At 41.0% G+C, this 12,780-nt stretch overlaps 1 protein-coding gene across 10 annotated transcripts in view; it reads right to left on the reverse strand.

Annotated features, from left to right (window-relative positions):
* Positions 1-12,780, reverse strand: part of NECAB2 (N-terminal EF-hand calcium binding protein 2) — a 403,696-nt gene that overhangs the window by 372,439 nt on the left and 18,477 nt on the right. For all 10 annotated transcript variants that reach the window (XR_016444201.1, XR_016444200.1, XR_016444199.1 and 7 more), the window contains exon 2: positions 10,673-10,697. Coding sequence is in view for 6 of the 10 variants with exons in the window: in XM_090062952.1 (XP_089919078.1) it covers positions 10,673-10,697 (25 nt within the window). In the remaining 4 variants the exon portion in view is untranslated. The remainder of the gene's footprint in view (positions 1-10,672; positions 10,698-12,780) is intronic.

Consider the following 12,780-nt stretch of genomic DNA (forward strand, 5'->3'; position numbering starts at 1 on the left):
TTTACCTTTTACCTGTTCCCTCCCTTTGGCCCATTGGCTTGTGACCCTAACCCCTATGATTTTCTATATAAAACTGGGAACTCCCCCTTCCTTCCTGTGTCAGTTTCTGAGGCTGCAGGATGGGCACAGAGGTTTTTGCTTCCAAAGATGGAACATAGGACTTGCTAGATTTTAGATCCTGGAGCATGATATGTTATTTTGGGAAGCTGACAAATAGTCTATTAAGGATGCCATATTTAAATAGATTTCATAGATTACATAGACATTAGGGCTAGAAGGGACCTCAGGAGATCATTGAGTCCAGCCCCCGCCCAAAGGGCAGGAAGTCAGCTGGGGTCATAGGATCCCAGCGAGATAAGCATCCAATTTACTCTTGAAGGTGTTCAATGTAGGTGCTTGAACCACCTCCACTGGCAGACTGTTCCAGACCTTGGGGGCTGGGACAGTAAAGAAATTCTTCCTTATGTCCAGCCTGAAACGGTCTTGCAGGAGTTTGTGACCGTTCGACCTCGTCATCCCTTGGGGCGCTCTGGTGAACAAACGTTCCCCCAGATCCTGGTGGTCACCCCGATAAACTTATAGGTGGCCATCAGATCACCCCTGAGCCTATGCTTTTCCAGGCTAAAGAGTCCCATGGCTCTCAGCCTGTCATCGTAAGGTCTGTTTTCCTGACCTCTCATCATGCGTGTGGCTCTCCTCTGGACTCTCTCAAGGTTCTCCACATCCTTTTTGAATTGTGGAGCCCAAAACTGGACGCAGTACTCCAGCTGCGGCCTCACCAAGGCCGAGTACAAGGGGAGAATGACGTCCCGGGATTTGCTCGAGAAGCATCTATGGATGCAAGTCAGCATTTTGGTCGCTTTACTAGCCACAGCATCGCATTGGAGGCTCATGTTCATCTTGTGGTCAATGATGACCCCCAAGTCTCTTTCTTCTGTAGTGCTAACCAACGTAGCACTGCCGAGCCTATAAGGATGCTGCAGGTTTTTCCTCCCAAGGTGGAGAACCTTGCATTTTTCAGTGTTAAACACCATTAGGTTCTCGTCCGCCCATTTGCTGAGCTTGTCCAGGTCAGCCTGGATCACCCGCCTATCTTCTGGTGTGGATGCTTTGCCCCAAAGTTTGGTGTCATCGGCGAACTTGGCCAGTCCACTCCTGACTCCAATGTCCACATCATTAATGAAGATGTTGAACAGGATGGGTCTCAGGACAGAGCCTTGAGGGACCCCACTGGTCACAGGGCACCACGATGAGTGACTGCCATCAATTACAACCCTCTGGGTCCGACCACGGAGCCAGTTTCCCAGCCAGTGGATCGTGGTGGATCCAAGGCCACAACCGGCCAGTTTGGCCAAGAGGTGATCGTGGGATACCAGATCAAAGGCTTTTTTGAAGTCAAGATATATGACATCAATCTCTTCTCCCTTGTCCAGGTGATAGGTCATAGAAGAAAATGAGATTGGTCAAACAAGACCTACCCGCAACAAACCCGTGCTGGCTATTCCTTAGGATGTTAGCCTGAGCCAGTCCATCAAGGATGGACTTAATAAACTTTTCTAAGATCTTCCCCAGGATAGAAGTCAGGCTAACGGGCCTGTAATTAGCCGGATCCACTCTCCTCCCTTTCTTGAAGATCGGCACCACATTGGCCTTCTTCCAGTCTTCGGGCACTACACCAAAGTGCCAGGAGTTTTCAAAGATCCGTGCCAGGGGCTGGGCTATGACGCTCGCCAGCTCCTTGAGTACCCTGGGGTGCAGGTTGTCAGGGCTGGCTGACTTGAAGGTGTCCAGCTTCTCAAGGTGTTCCTTCATGAGGTCACCATTTATGGAGGGTATGGGATCCCCATCACCCAGATCTCCCTGTCCCATAGCAGGCATGGGCGTCCCACGGGACTGATGAAAGACTGACGCAAAGTACCTATTTAATAGGTTGGCTTTTTCCTCGGCGTCAGTTGTCAGTTGCCCCATCTGGTTTAGCAGGGGTCCACATTGCCTTTGCTTTTCCTCCGGCTCCCCACATATCTGAAAAAGTACTTTTTGTTGTCCTTGATGCTTGAAGCTAGTTGGAGTTCAGTTGCAGCCTTGGCTTTCCTGGTTTGCTCCCTGCAGGACCTGACCAGTGCAGAATAATCCTCCTTGGAGGTGAATCCCATCCTCCATCCTTTGTAGGCTTTCCTTTTTAGCCGCAGGAGGCCCGCTAGGTCCCTAGAGAGCCAGGAGGGCTGCTGAGCCTTCTTGCTGCCTTTCCTCCATGTTGGAATAGATTTAGCTTGTGCATTGAGGATCGCTTCCTTGAACTCCCATCTCCCTGGGGTCACGGTCCCTGAGGGCCTGACCGACAAGCCTCTTGAGCTTGTCAAAGTCGGCTTTTCTGAAGTCAAGGACTTCTGTGTTGCTGACTGATTTGCCAGCTTTACGGCGGATGGTGAAGGTGATCAGCTCGTGGTTGCTGTCACCCAGCTTCCCATCGATCACTAGGTTGCCGATTAGGTCGTCCCCCATAGCCAGTACCAGGTCGAGCAGCGCTTTGCCTCTCGTTGGCCCATAGACTTCTTGAGTAGAGGTCATCCACGCACGAGAGAAAGGTTTGCAACTGCTCGGATTTTGCTGAGTGATCTTCCCAGGAGATGTACGGGTAATTGAAGTCACCCATGACAACCAAGGTCCTGGAGCAAGCGGCTTCAGTCAGTTCCCAGGCGAACTCCTGGTCAAGCTCAGGACTTTGAGTGGGAGGTCTGTAGTAGACTCCCACCGTTGTGTCCCCCAGTAGGGGTCACTTTAATCAGAAAACCACTTTCCTGAAGATGCCAAAGAATTTCTGATCTGTACGTTACATCAGAAAGATCTCATGCCCAGGCAGCAAGAACAGAATTTAGATCTAGCCTCTTTTAAAATGCTTCTTTTAAGGGACATTAAGTCCTAAAGGCTGCTGTAAAAGAGTATTTCCCCATAAGGAAGACTGCTGGTATCCTAAATATGGAACAATAAGTTGCTATATCTATGAAAGGCAGTGCGAAAAAGGCAAATAGCTCTCCCAAGTTAAAACACACATGAAAATAGCAGGGCACAGGCAACAGTGGAAGCATCCACCCCTGGTAAGACAGAAGGTGTTAAATTTCACCCTGTTTAGGAATTAAATGTTAGCAGTACTGTGAGCCCAGTGAAGGGAGGAAGGTGGCAGTGCAGGAAGTGCTGCGTTATTAAGAAAGAGTGACAAAACTAGCCAGCTGCCAAAAAGAAAATGAATCAGAAAAACTGCTGAAGCCAGCCACTATAGTACTGACAGATGTTCTCTTGAGACTACAAGACAGCTGGCCATAAAGAAAGACATTTCTGGAAGTGTTGCCACAAAAATGATAACCTGCCAAAAAATAACTAAAGGATTATAGAAATGCCTGCTATAAAACAAACTCTGAAAACAAATGAATTAAAACAGGTTCATACACACTTTGCCATCATCCTATCCAGTACCCAGTGAGATCTAAAATTGGTGCAGGGCTTAAAAAAGAATTCAGAGTAATTTGTGACAATAAGCGTAGCAATGGGGCTTGTACTTTTTTCCCCAATAACTACCATGACATCTATATAGTACATCTATGTACCTAGTACAAATTCAATTTGTCCTATCAAGAAGAATGCTCAGACTTTGCTGTCAGTCATAATAATGTAAATCCCGAGTAAGAGCACAGTCTGCAGTGAAAACTTAAATCATCTCTGTGAATTTCACATACTTCAAGTCATTGATCTCCATCTCTGCTTTAGACTATACTGCATCATTTAGTATGTCATAGCTTGAAAGCATCAATCTCACCACTCATCTGGTCCCTATTACCATAATAGCTGAGCAGTTAGTCTGTCTTTCTCCTCTGCCTTTCTCCACAGTCTGCCCCTGTGATGTGGGGAAGTACAGATAATGCTGTTAAGCAGATGAGGAACATGAAACATAGAAATTAAGGGATTTGCCAAAGGGGATAAGACACCTTGGCTGCCTATATGTGTACTGGTTCATATTCTAATTAGAACACTTAGTATCACCCTCTCCCCACCCTGCATTTTTAAATGGCTGCAAGGTGCTTTAACTAAAGCTTGCCAAATGAGCTTTAATTAAAGTGCCCCCACAGCCATTTTAAAATGTGGGGGGGCTTAATACACATGATGGTGAGCCATTTTAATTAGAGTGGCTGTCAGGGAACTGCTGTAATTAAAATGGCCCATCCCTGAGCACATGTATAGGCATGTCTAAAGTTTAGCAGAGAATTGGAGCTGGGTCCCTTGAGTCTCAGGTTAATACCTGTGGACCATCCTTCTTAGTGGCAAAAAGGAAGACACAATGTTCAGAAGTAAGTTTTCATGTAAGGATCAGTTTCCATACCAGTTTATTAAATTCACAATAAAATAAAAACTTTTTTCCTTGGGTTAATCCAAACCGTGTCACAATAACAGAAATAAACATGGATTTTTTTTTTTTAACTGAGTCAAATGTTACAAAGACTTCAAGTCACAAGATTACACATTCATCTTATTATGCATTTTGACCTTATACTTTTATTCCTTCATCTTAGCAGAGATTGCTCCCACAACTCCAAGTCCCGTATGTACCATATCATGACTTTACACCTAGTGGAATGCTGATGGACCATGCAGCTGTTCCATAGTGACTTAGGTAATATGGTATCCCTTAACACAGTGAGGAACAGCCTTTTTGGCAGGCATGCCACAAATAAGAACCATACCCTCCCTGAGTGCCACTCCAATCCCTTTCCCTTACCTGATCTGTTGCTCAGCTTTCCACTCCTTGCCTGATCAAATGCACTGCTTTGTGTTCCCCACCTCACCCCAATCTGCTGTATGCAACACAAAGAAGCTACCTGTGACAGTTGTGGCACCCACGCCGCAAGCTGGCCACCCCTGTCTTAGATTATATTGCAAGTTGTCCAGTGTGCTAATGCCTATTATTCTTATTAGATATTTAAATACATGACACAAAACATGCAACTGTCATTGTCACTTTCCAGAGCTGCTTCTTGTCAGATTCAGGGCTCCACAGTAGCTATGACATCCCAGCAGAATGCTTGCTTGAGGGCCGTCACAGAACAGGAACTACCCAGGGACAACAGGTTGTAAAGTAAGTGTTAGAGATTAGCTAATAGAAAAGCACAGTAAATTTATCATACAATTGCCAGGGAATCCTGCCCTTACGTGTGCCACCATAACACCATGGTGTTATTAACACATGGAATATTAAACCCAAAATATGTAACAGGATGTGGTAAAGATCAAACTGTAATAATTAAAATTGCTACTGCTTGTTCATTTATACAGGCACGTTTGGTCTGAGGGCTGGAGATAAGCAGAGAACCAGTGTTGCAGACTGGTCAGTGAGGAAGAATGAATGAAATTAAACACCTGAAGGATATTAAACAGCTAACAATAATAGCAATAAGAAAGGGAAAATCTAAGCCTTAGGTGAATGAGCTGGTTTTAACTCTGATTGAGTTTAGTTGAGTCTTCTGGTTTACCAGTGTCAGAAACTGGCATGGCAAGCTTCAGAATACTGAATTCAGCTGCCTGTTACAATCTGCTTGCAAAGGGATGCCTCTGCCCATACAAGAAGAAATGTTAGTCTCCATGCCCCATTCTGACATTGGTATTATTGCTGAACAGCTCTATTTAGAGTGTGACCTCTGTGGGCGGGGACCCTGTCCTTTATATGCATTTGTATATCAGCTAGCACACTGTGGAAGCTAATGGAAACACATTACTGTTATTAGTTAATTTTTTTAAAAAATCTATCATGATACAAGCTAAGCACCAATACCTACTAGATGACAAATAGCAGCTTCTGCCAGTTGAAGCTGGATTTGAACTTATGGCCAAGGTATAGATACTGTACCTCTTTTTCACTCCCTACCTGAAGTATTCATTGTGACATTAAATGGGTTATTTGGGAGAAAGGAAAAACGATAGGCCTAATCCTAATGAGAGAGTCTTGTGAGAGGGCAACTGCCCCAAAAATCTCATTTATTTCTGTAAGAATCAATGATGCTCAGCACCTCTAAGGATTAAAATCTCCCAGCTCCACAGTGGGAGTTATAAGACAGCACACTTCACTATTAAATGGCATGATCTATATTTTCACAGCAGACGTTACAGCTGGTGAGCAATAAAGTAGAAATCAGGGAACTATTAACAGGTTTTGTTATGTTGTGTGAAATGCTTATTACCAAAAGCTGTCTCACTGTGTATACAGCCTCCACTAGGCAACATGTGGGTTGATAAAGGCAAATGAGACTTTTAAAAAAAAAAGAAAAAAAAAGAGGCCTGTAGTTGTAACTTTCTGACTGAACATCTGAGGGAGCTGGCAGCAAGCACTTCACACAGCACAAACAGAGGGAATCTTAGAAGGCCATTTGGGGAGAAAGATGGGAAAAACTTGGTTGTTTCTTTCAAAATAAAACTCATTTCTCCTATGCAGCAATGACAGCTGGAGACAATTATCCTTTCTGAAAGAGAAAAATCTCAGTGAGATGGCTGGAGAGAAACAAGAGCTTTCAGGAGTCTTTGGGAACAAACATGACACATCTGTGCTCACTTTTCCTATCGTGACTGCAAACAGGGTAACTTGTCAGTCCAGCTGCATTAGCCAAGAAGCAGGGATAAGGGCAGTTCTTCTGAAGGTACAGCTCCTAAACAGCTATAACAATCTTCCCAGAACAACTCGCTCCCCATCCGCCATAAAAATCAAAGCAGACCACCTTTCAAAGCTATCTGCTTTCCTGTAGCCAATGCTTATTGATTGAGACAGCTAAAAAGGCAAAACATAGGTTCTTTACACCTTTATAAATGAAAATGACATTCTGTATTTCAGGAGCTTTCTTTGCACAGGCTGCTAAATGCTTTATTCAATGTATGGCGCAGTGCCACTTTATGTTGGTAACGTATCATAATCTTAGTCCCCTTTATCTACATTAACCCATCATGCCAAAAGCTGTTTTGAATATAGCAATGTTAATCAAATCTGGCTTCATTAAAAACCTGAGATATCAACAGCATACATGGATAAAAGGGATATCAAGTGCCTATAGTCCTCTCCATATAGACGCACAACGCGGCACAGATTAGTTCAATGATCAAATGAAGCATACTACATAAAATGGTTCTTAATTAGATTACAAAAGGCAACTGAGAGGCAATGGATATTTTATACCCATAAACAGAGTTAGGATATAGACAAATATAACAGTTAAACAGTTTTAAAAGGGCAGGAAGCTAACAGAGGACTTGCCTGTTCTGTGGCAACTGTTCTAGGTGTCCACTCCCATTCTATAACTAGTGGGAGTTAAATCAGGACAACTTAACCTATAAATGAAATAGGCTCATGTTACCATATTTTATAGGAGAGGAGCAGACAGACAAACTCTTACCGAAGACTTAGCTGATGCAGTCACAAACAGCATTTGCAAACTCAGCTCTTTAATTTTCTAAATTGTATGAAGAAATTGCACACAGACACCATTAAAAAGCAGTTCTGTGCTGTTTACCTGTCTCTCTTCTCTCAAACAGTAGCATTTTTTTCTACTTCAGAAGAAGTATACATGAAAATGCTTCTAAAAAGTCCTACCATATACTAACAGCTTGCTCTTTTCTTCTTGAGACAAAGTAATGTATTTATAGTTCACTAATTCTAATAAAAGGCAAAAATACCATCCAAGTGGCTGTAGAGAATTTGGGATGCCAGGGGAGGGGGGATAGTGCTTCATTGAATTAAAAAAGGAGAGAGAGAGAGAAACAAGTTAATTATATCTAACCAATGGAGATGCTGTGTTTGATCTTTATTCTGCTAAAGTATTGGAGCAAAAGCCTTTGCCTTTCATCAGTAACTGAGTATATTGCAAGACTGTGCAAATGGACTCAGTCAGGTTTCAATAATACAGATATATTTAGTCAGCCAAAGGAAATGATGGAAGGGGGTCTGTTTCTGGAAGTTGATATTTGACCTTTAAGAACACTGATACACAGTGATAGAGCCCCAACAGCACATTCTGTTTCCAAACTTACTTTAAAATTGCCTTAAATTTTACAGCCCAAACACTCTATATGGGGCATAAATCCAACACACCACTGAATGGGTAAAATGATCAGCTTTCTGGGATGCAGCATATATTAATGAAAATCTTCCTTTTCTGGATATAACTTATCAATACAATAGATCATAGGAAGCCAGTGTTTACAGAATGCAGTTTTTCCAGTCAGAAGCACTGAACACACAGTTATACAGCCTCAGTGTCATTTATGCCTACTAAATACCATTCATTTCTATATTTACAACAGGATGAGATATGCACTAGCACATGGCTCCTTGCACCAGGTAACTAGAATTTTGCTTCTTATGCCTGGCTACACAGACACTGGTCTACTTCCCCCCACCACCACAGAGGTAGCACAATCCTTGTGAAATGCTGCAGGCAGGGTAAAGAAAGATACTATCCAGCTGCTATGCTTGCATTCTTCAGAGAAGCTAATAAAATGTTTTGTGCTTTTTCAGAACAAAGGATACTGTTACACCTAAATATCAAGCTGCTTTCTTAGTTAAGATTAAGACAAAAGCCTGAAGCCACCATCTGGTAAAATAGGTAAGTGATTAGATCTGAAAATTAATCATCTAAATTTAGAAAAATCAGGATATGGACCCCATCTATTTAATCCTGCTTAATGGGATATCACATATTACTGAGGTAATTTCTGTTCTATAACTACATTATTTTGCATAAGTAAGAGTTATGACTCTTTTTCTCTTTGAAAGTTAGGTGATGATTTTAGTGCAACTAGAAGGAAAGGACTCATAGCCAGCAGCAGTTTAAGAGTGTAAACCTGAACTCCATAAACTTCACCAAAATGGTCCAGCAGGAACTGAACATGGAATTTGATCCAGTACCTTTAAATCGAGACATGGAATTAGAAGGAAAATATAGCTATCATTGAAATTATCATGCTTTCTTGGTTCAGAACAACTGCTTCCCACGTGCAAGATTTAATTTAAAAAACCCACAACTTATTGCATTTGTTACTGTCAAGACATTTTCCTGGTTTCCCCGCAGGTAAAATTCCAATGAGCTAATACTATTGCTCTATACTTGCTTGGCCTCAAGGCAACACTAGACTCATAATTTAATACAGGTGAAAGCTAAACTGCTCAAAGCAATATCTTAGAGCAATACCGTCTAATATGGAGGCCAGGGTTGTGCATGCATTAAGGTTGCAAGCTTGAGGCCATAGCAGAAGCACTTATGCATGGTGTGGCCCTATCATATTCCAATGAATCTGCAAATTCTGCTACACATCTTATCACGAGGACACAAAAAAGGAAAAGAACCATCTAATATTTCATCAGAGTAATCCTACTATGAAACAGTAAAATGTTTATGCAGCTGTGAAGCATGACATTGAATGCAAATGTTTTTTCCTATTGTTTACACCCCCAGCCTTGGTTTTGACTTGACTATAATTTTTAACCCTCTTTCTCTTTTTCAGCAAAAAGGTCACACTACCTTATTTTTCATATAGTACCTCTATATTGCAGGCAGTAGCATAGCATAAAGATGCCCAAGCTAGCTCTAAATGAGATAAACTTGAGTACCATATTGCCTTTCCAAAACAATAGGGCTTGGAATTAGCCAGATATAAAATGGGCCAGTAAAAGATCATCTTTCATTAGAGAAAGCCCTCCTTCTCAAGCAGGAGCTAATCAAACTGCCTGAGACTGGATTGGCTGCAGGGGGCTCCCTTGCCTCCTTGTCAGCAGGATCAGCTGTGGGGTGACCCCTGCCGGTCCCTGACTGGCTGCTGGTGGGGGGAAGTGCCCACCCTGGCTCAGGAGGCACCAGTTGCCCATGTCAGCACTCATTGTTCAGTAGATTCATTCTTAGGATTTAGAAGCCTAAATCCAAGTGCTTTGATTTTCTGGGATAAGACCTGCATCTTCCTTTTCCTAACACTGAAAAATTCACTTTTGCAATATCTCTAAACTTCAGCAACCTTAACCCACAACAAAGTGAAATATCTCCATTCTAAGTTGAGATGCTCACTGTCCAAACATAACAATTATTTCCTTTAGGAATAGAAAATCATCTAATGAAGAAGTTGATGCCTGAGGCCAATATTTGACTTTGCTATCCAATCATGTACTTTCCTATGGGAATAAATTAAAAATACATTCCAATACAACAAAGTCCCCATTACTTCCCAAGTTATAAAAGATTTGAAATAAATACCTATCAGTCTTTAATACACTGAATGATTACTAATCTTTGAACTACTTTACACAAGGGGACAGAGCATAATTGGAAAAGATGACCAACTACTCTCTCAAACAGCTGGTTTATAGTCCATCTGGACTCAGGTAGTTTACAGAACACTGCCACTTTCACTGCATGGCAAAATTCTGTAAGAAACACATTTACTTGTTGGGACTTGCATGCTAACATCATACTGGTTGTAAGAATATCAGATTTACAGAATAAGCAAAAAAATAAATCTTCTTAAAGTAGTAAACCATATTACTTCCTTAAGGTCACAGATGATAGATGAGATTCAAGGAAAAAAATAGTTTCAGCTGTCCATAAAAAACAACAAAACCAAAACTAAACAAATGTATATGAATATAAAGACTTACCATTTTTGTCAGCTCGTCTGAAGATCTAAAATTAAAGAGAGAGAGACATTTTTACAATTTTTGTAGTCTGGCCATGACATTTCTTTTTCCTAAAACTACATTTATATCCCATTATTTCTAATACTAAAATTGTACCCCAGTTCACATGTTTAAGCAGGGTGATTAAGCCCAGGTAAGCTTGCTTTAGATGGTATTTTTAGTTTATATTTGAAAATACTGTTTTTTAAATACTAGGATCCTGGGAAGACCCCAGAAGAAAGGCAACACAGATGAGGTAAAGGCCACAGAATTACAGAGGAAGGAGAGGACTGAGCTGACAATACTGAAATGTCCATTTATTCATAGAACATGATGTCAGAATTTTCTATCCCTTCACAGTGTTTTAAACCCTATTTAGCATTTCAGGTCAGCCCATTCCTAGTTTATAATAAGGTGCCCAAATACACTAGCACAGAAAAAGCTTGGCCCATGTTATCAGTGAGAAACAAGTAAAATTCCCGGAATGTAGAGGATTCCCAAGAGAGAAAGTTCTTTCCTCATCAATCAGTGCCCTCTCTGCTGAAACTGCCAACACAATGATGCCCAATAACATCTGTTTTTTAATCACAGACATATATTCATTAGAAAGTGAATAGAAGCCACCAACTCATTCTAAAAATAAGAAGTTAGCAAAGAAGTAATCTCTTTTAATCACTACTAACTAAGCTATAGTGGCATCAGAGAAAGAAGTGAAAGACTCCATACATATTCCATGTTGTCTGAAGACTTCTCTCTTTTAGTGATGTCTTATCTCAAAGAAGAAAATAAAGAACTATAGATTTTATTTCACAGAATCATACCAGAAAGCTTGTGCTGACTTTCTACCTATCTGGCTCAATAACCTACTCTTAGTTTCATTAAAGAGTCAAAAGACATTTAGTTTCAAAAGCCTTCAGCATTTCAGTGATGCAAGAAGGGAAATCTATTCTAAACTATTTTTCTTCCATTTGTTAAGCATCTACAGTGCATTTGGCTGTGAACTAAATAGAAGGAGCTGGCCATCAGACACTAAATTCTGTCTAAGCAGCATTCTTTTCTTTCATAGAAAAGAAAATTGAGGAATGGGTTTCAGTATGGGGCAATTATCCTCATGTCTCTTACTTTGGGTAAGAGGAAACAAAACGACATGACATTAATTGCTCTGACATAAATAAAATGGCATGTAAATGGAGTTTCATAATGCTGCACTTCTAATTAAAATACTAAAAGAGAAGTACCACTAGTTTTCTCTGTGGGAAGGAGATTACATTTAGGCTTAATAGTGCTGAATAGAGAAGTAGGCACATAAACTAAAGAAGTAAGACCACCTCTTTTGGATATAAATTCTCTGATGAGATAGTGAAATCTGCCATGTTTCTTCTTTTTAAACCATTTTATATCAGAATTGATCACCTGGCAAAAACCAATAATGAAAAAGTCTTGTGAGGGTTGTGTTTTCATAAGTTATAGAGGAGGAAAAAATGACTGCTGGTACAGGTTTTGTTAGTATTGAAAAATTAAGATGTTAATAGACACTGTAAAGGGGAAAAATACTGTCAAGCTTGACCTCATTAATTTGGGCAAGAAAGGAAAATATGACTGGACAAAAAGGAAAGAGAGAAGATTTCCTTCTGGAGGACACCTCTAAGCCAGCCATAAAATGAAAACCACTATTTTCTGGGTCATAAAATCAGTCAAAGATTTTTTAAAAAATCAAAGGAGAACATACTGTATGAAACAAGGAACCCAGGAGACATATTGAACTGCAGAACATGTTACTTAAATGAATACTGGTTAATTAAGCCATATTAATCATTCTTCTACCAAGTGCCCCCTATGTTGTTCCATATAGGATTTAAAACCAATTCTGCAAATCCTACACATTCTGTAATATTTAAGCATGAACAAACTTGTTCAGCTAAAACAAGACACAAATTGCAGGGGGGGAGGAAGGAAGGAGGTCAAGCCACCCACATAAGTGATACCTTCAAGAGAAAGCAACAGAAAGCCTATTGCCCTTCTCTAAATAAAGAAGTTGCTGGGGTCTGACTTGTGAAACCCACATTAAGAGGACTCAGCAGGGTTTCAAC

This window comes from Crocodylus siamensis, chromosome 9 (genome assembly GCF_052110815.1).
Source record: "Crocodylus siamensis isolate JL-2025a chromosome 9, ASM5211081v1, whole genome shotgun sequence".
NCBI lineage: Eukaryota > Metazoa > Chordata > Crocodylia > Crocodylidae > Crocodylus > Crocodylus siamensis.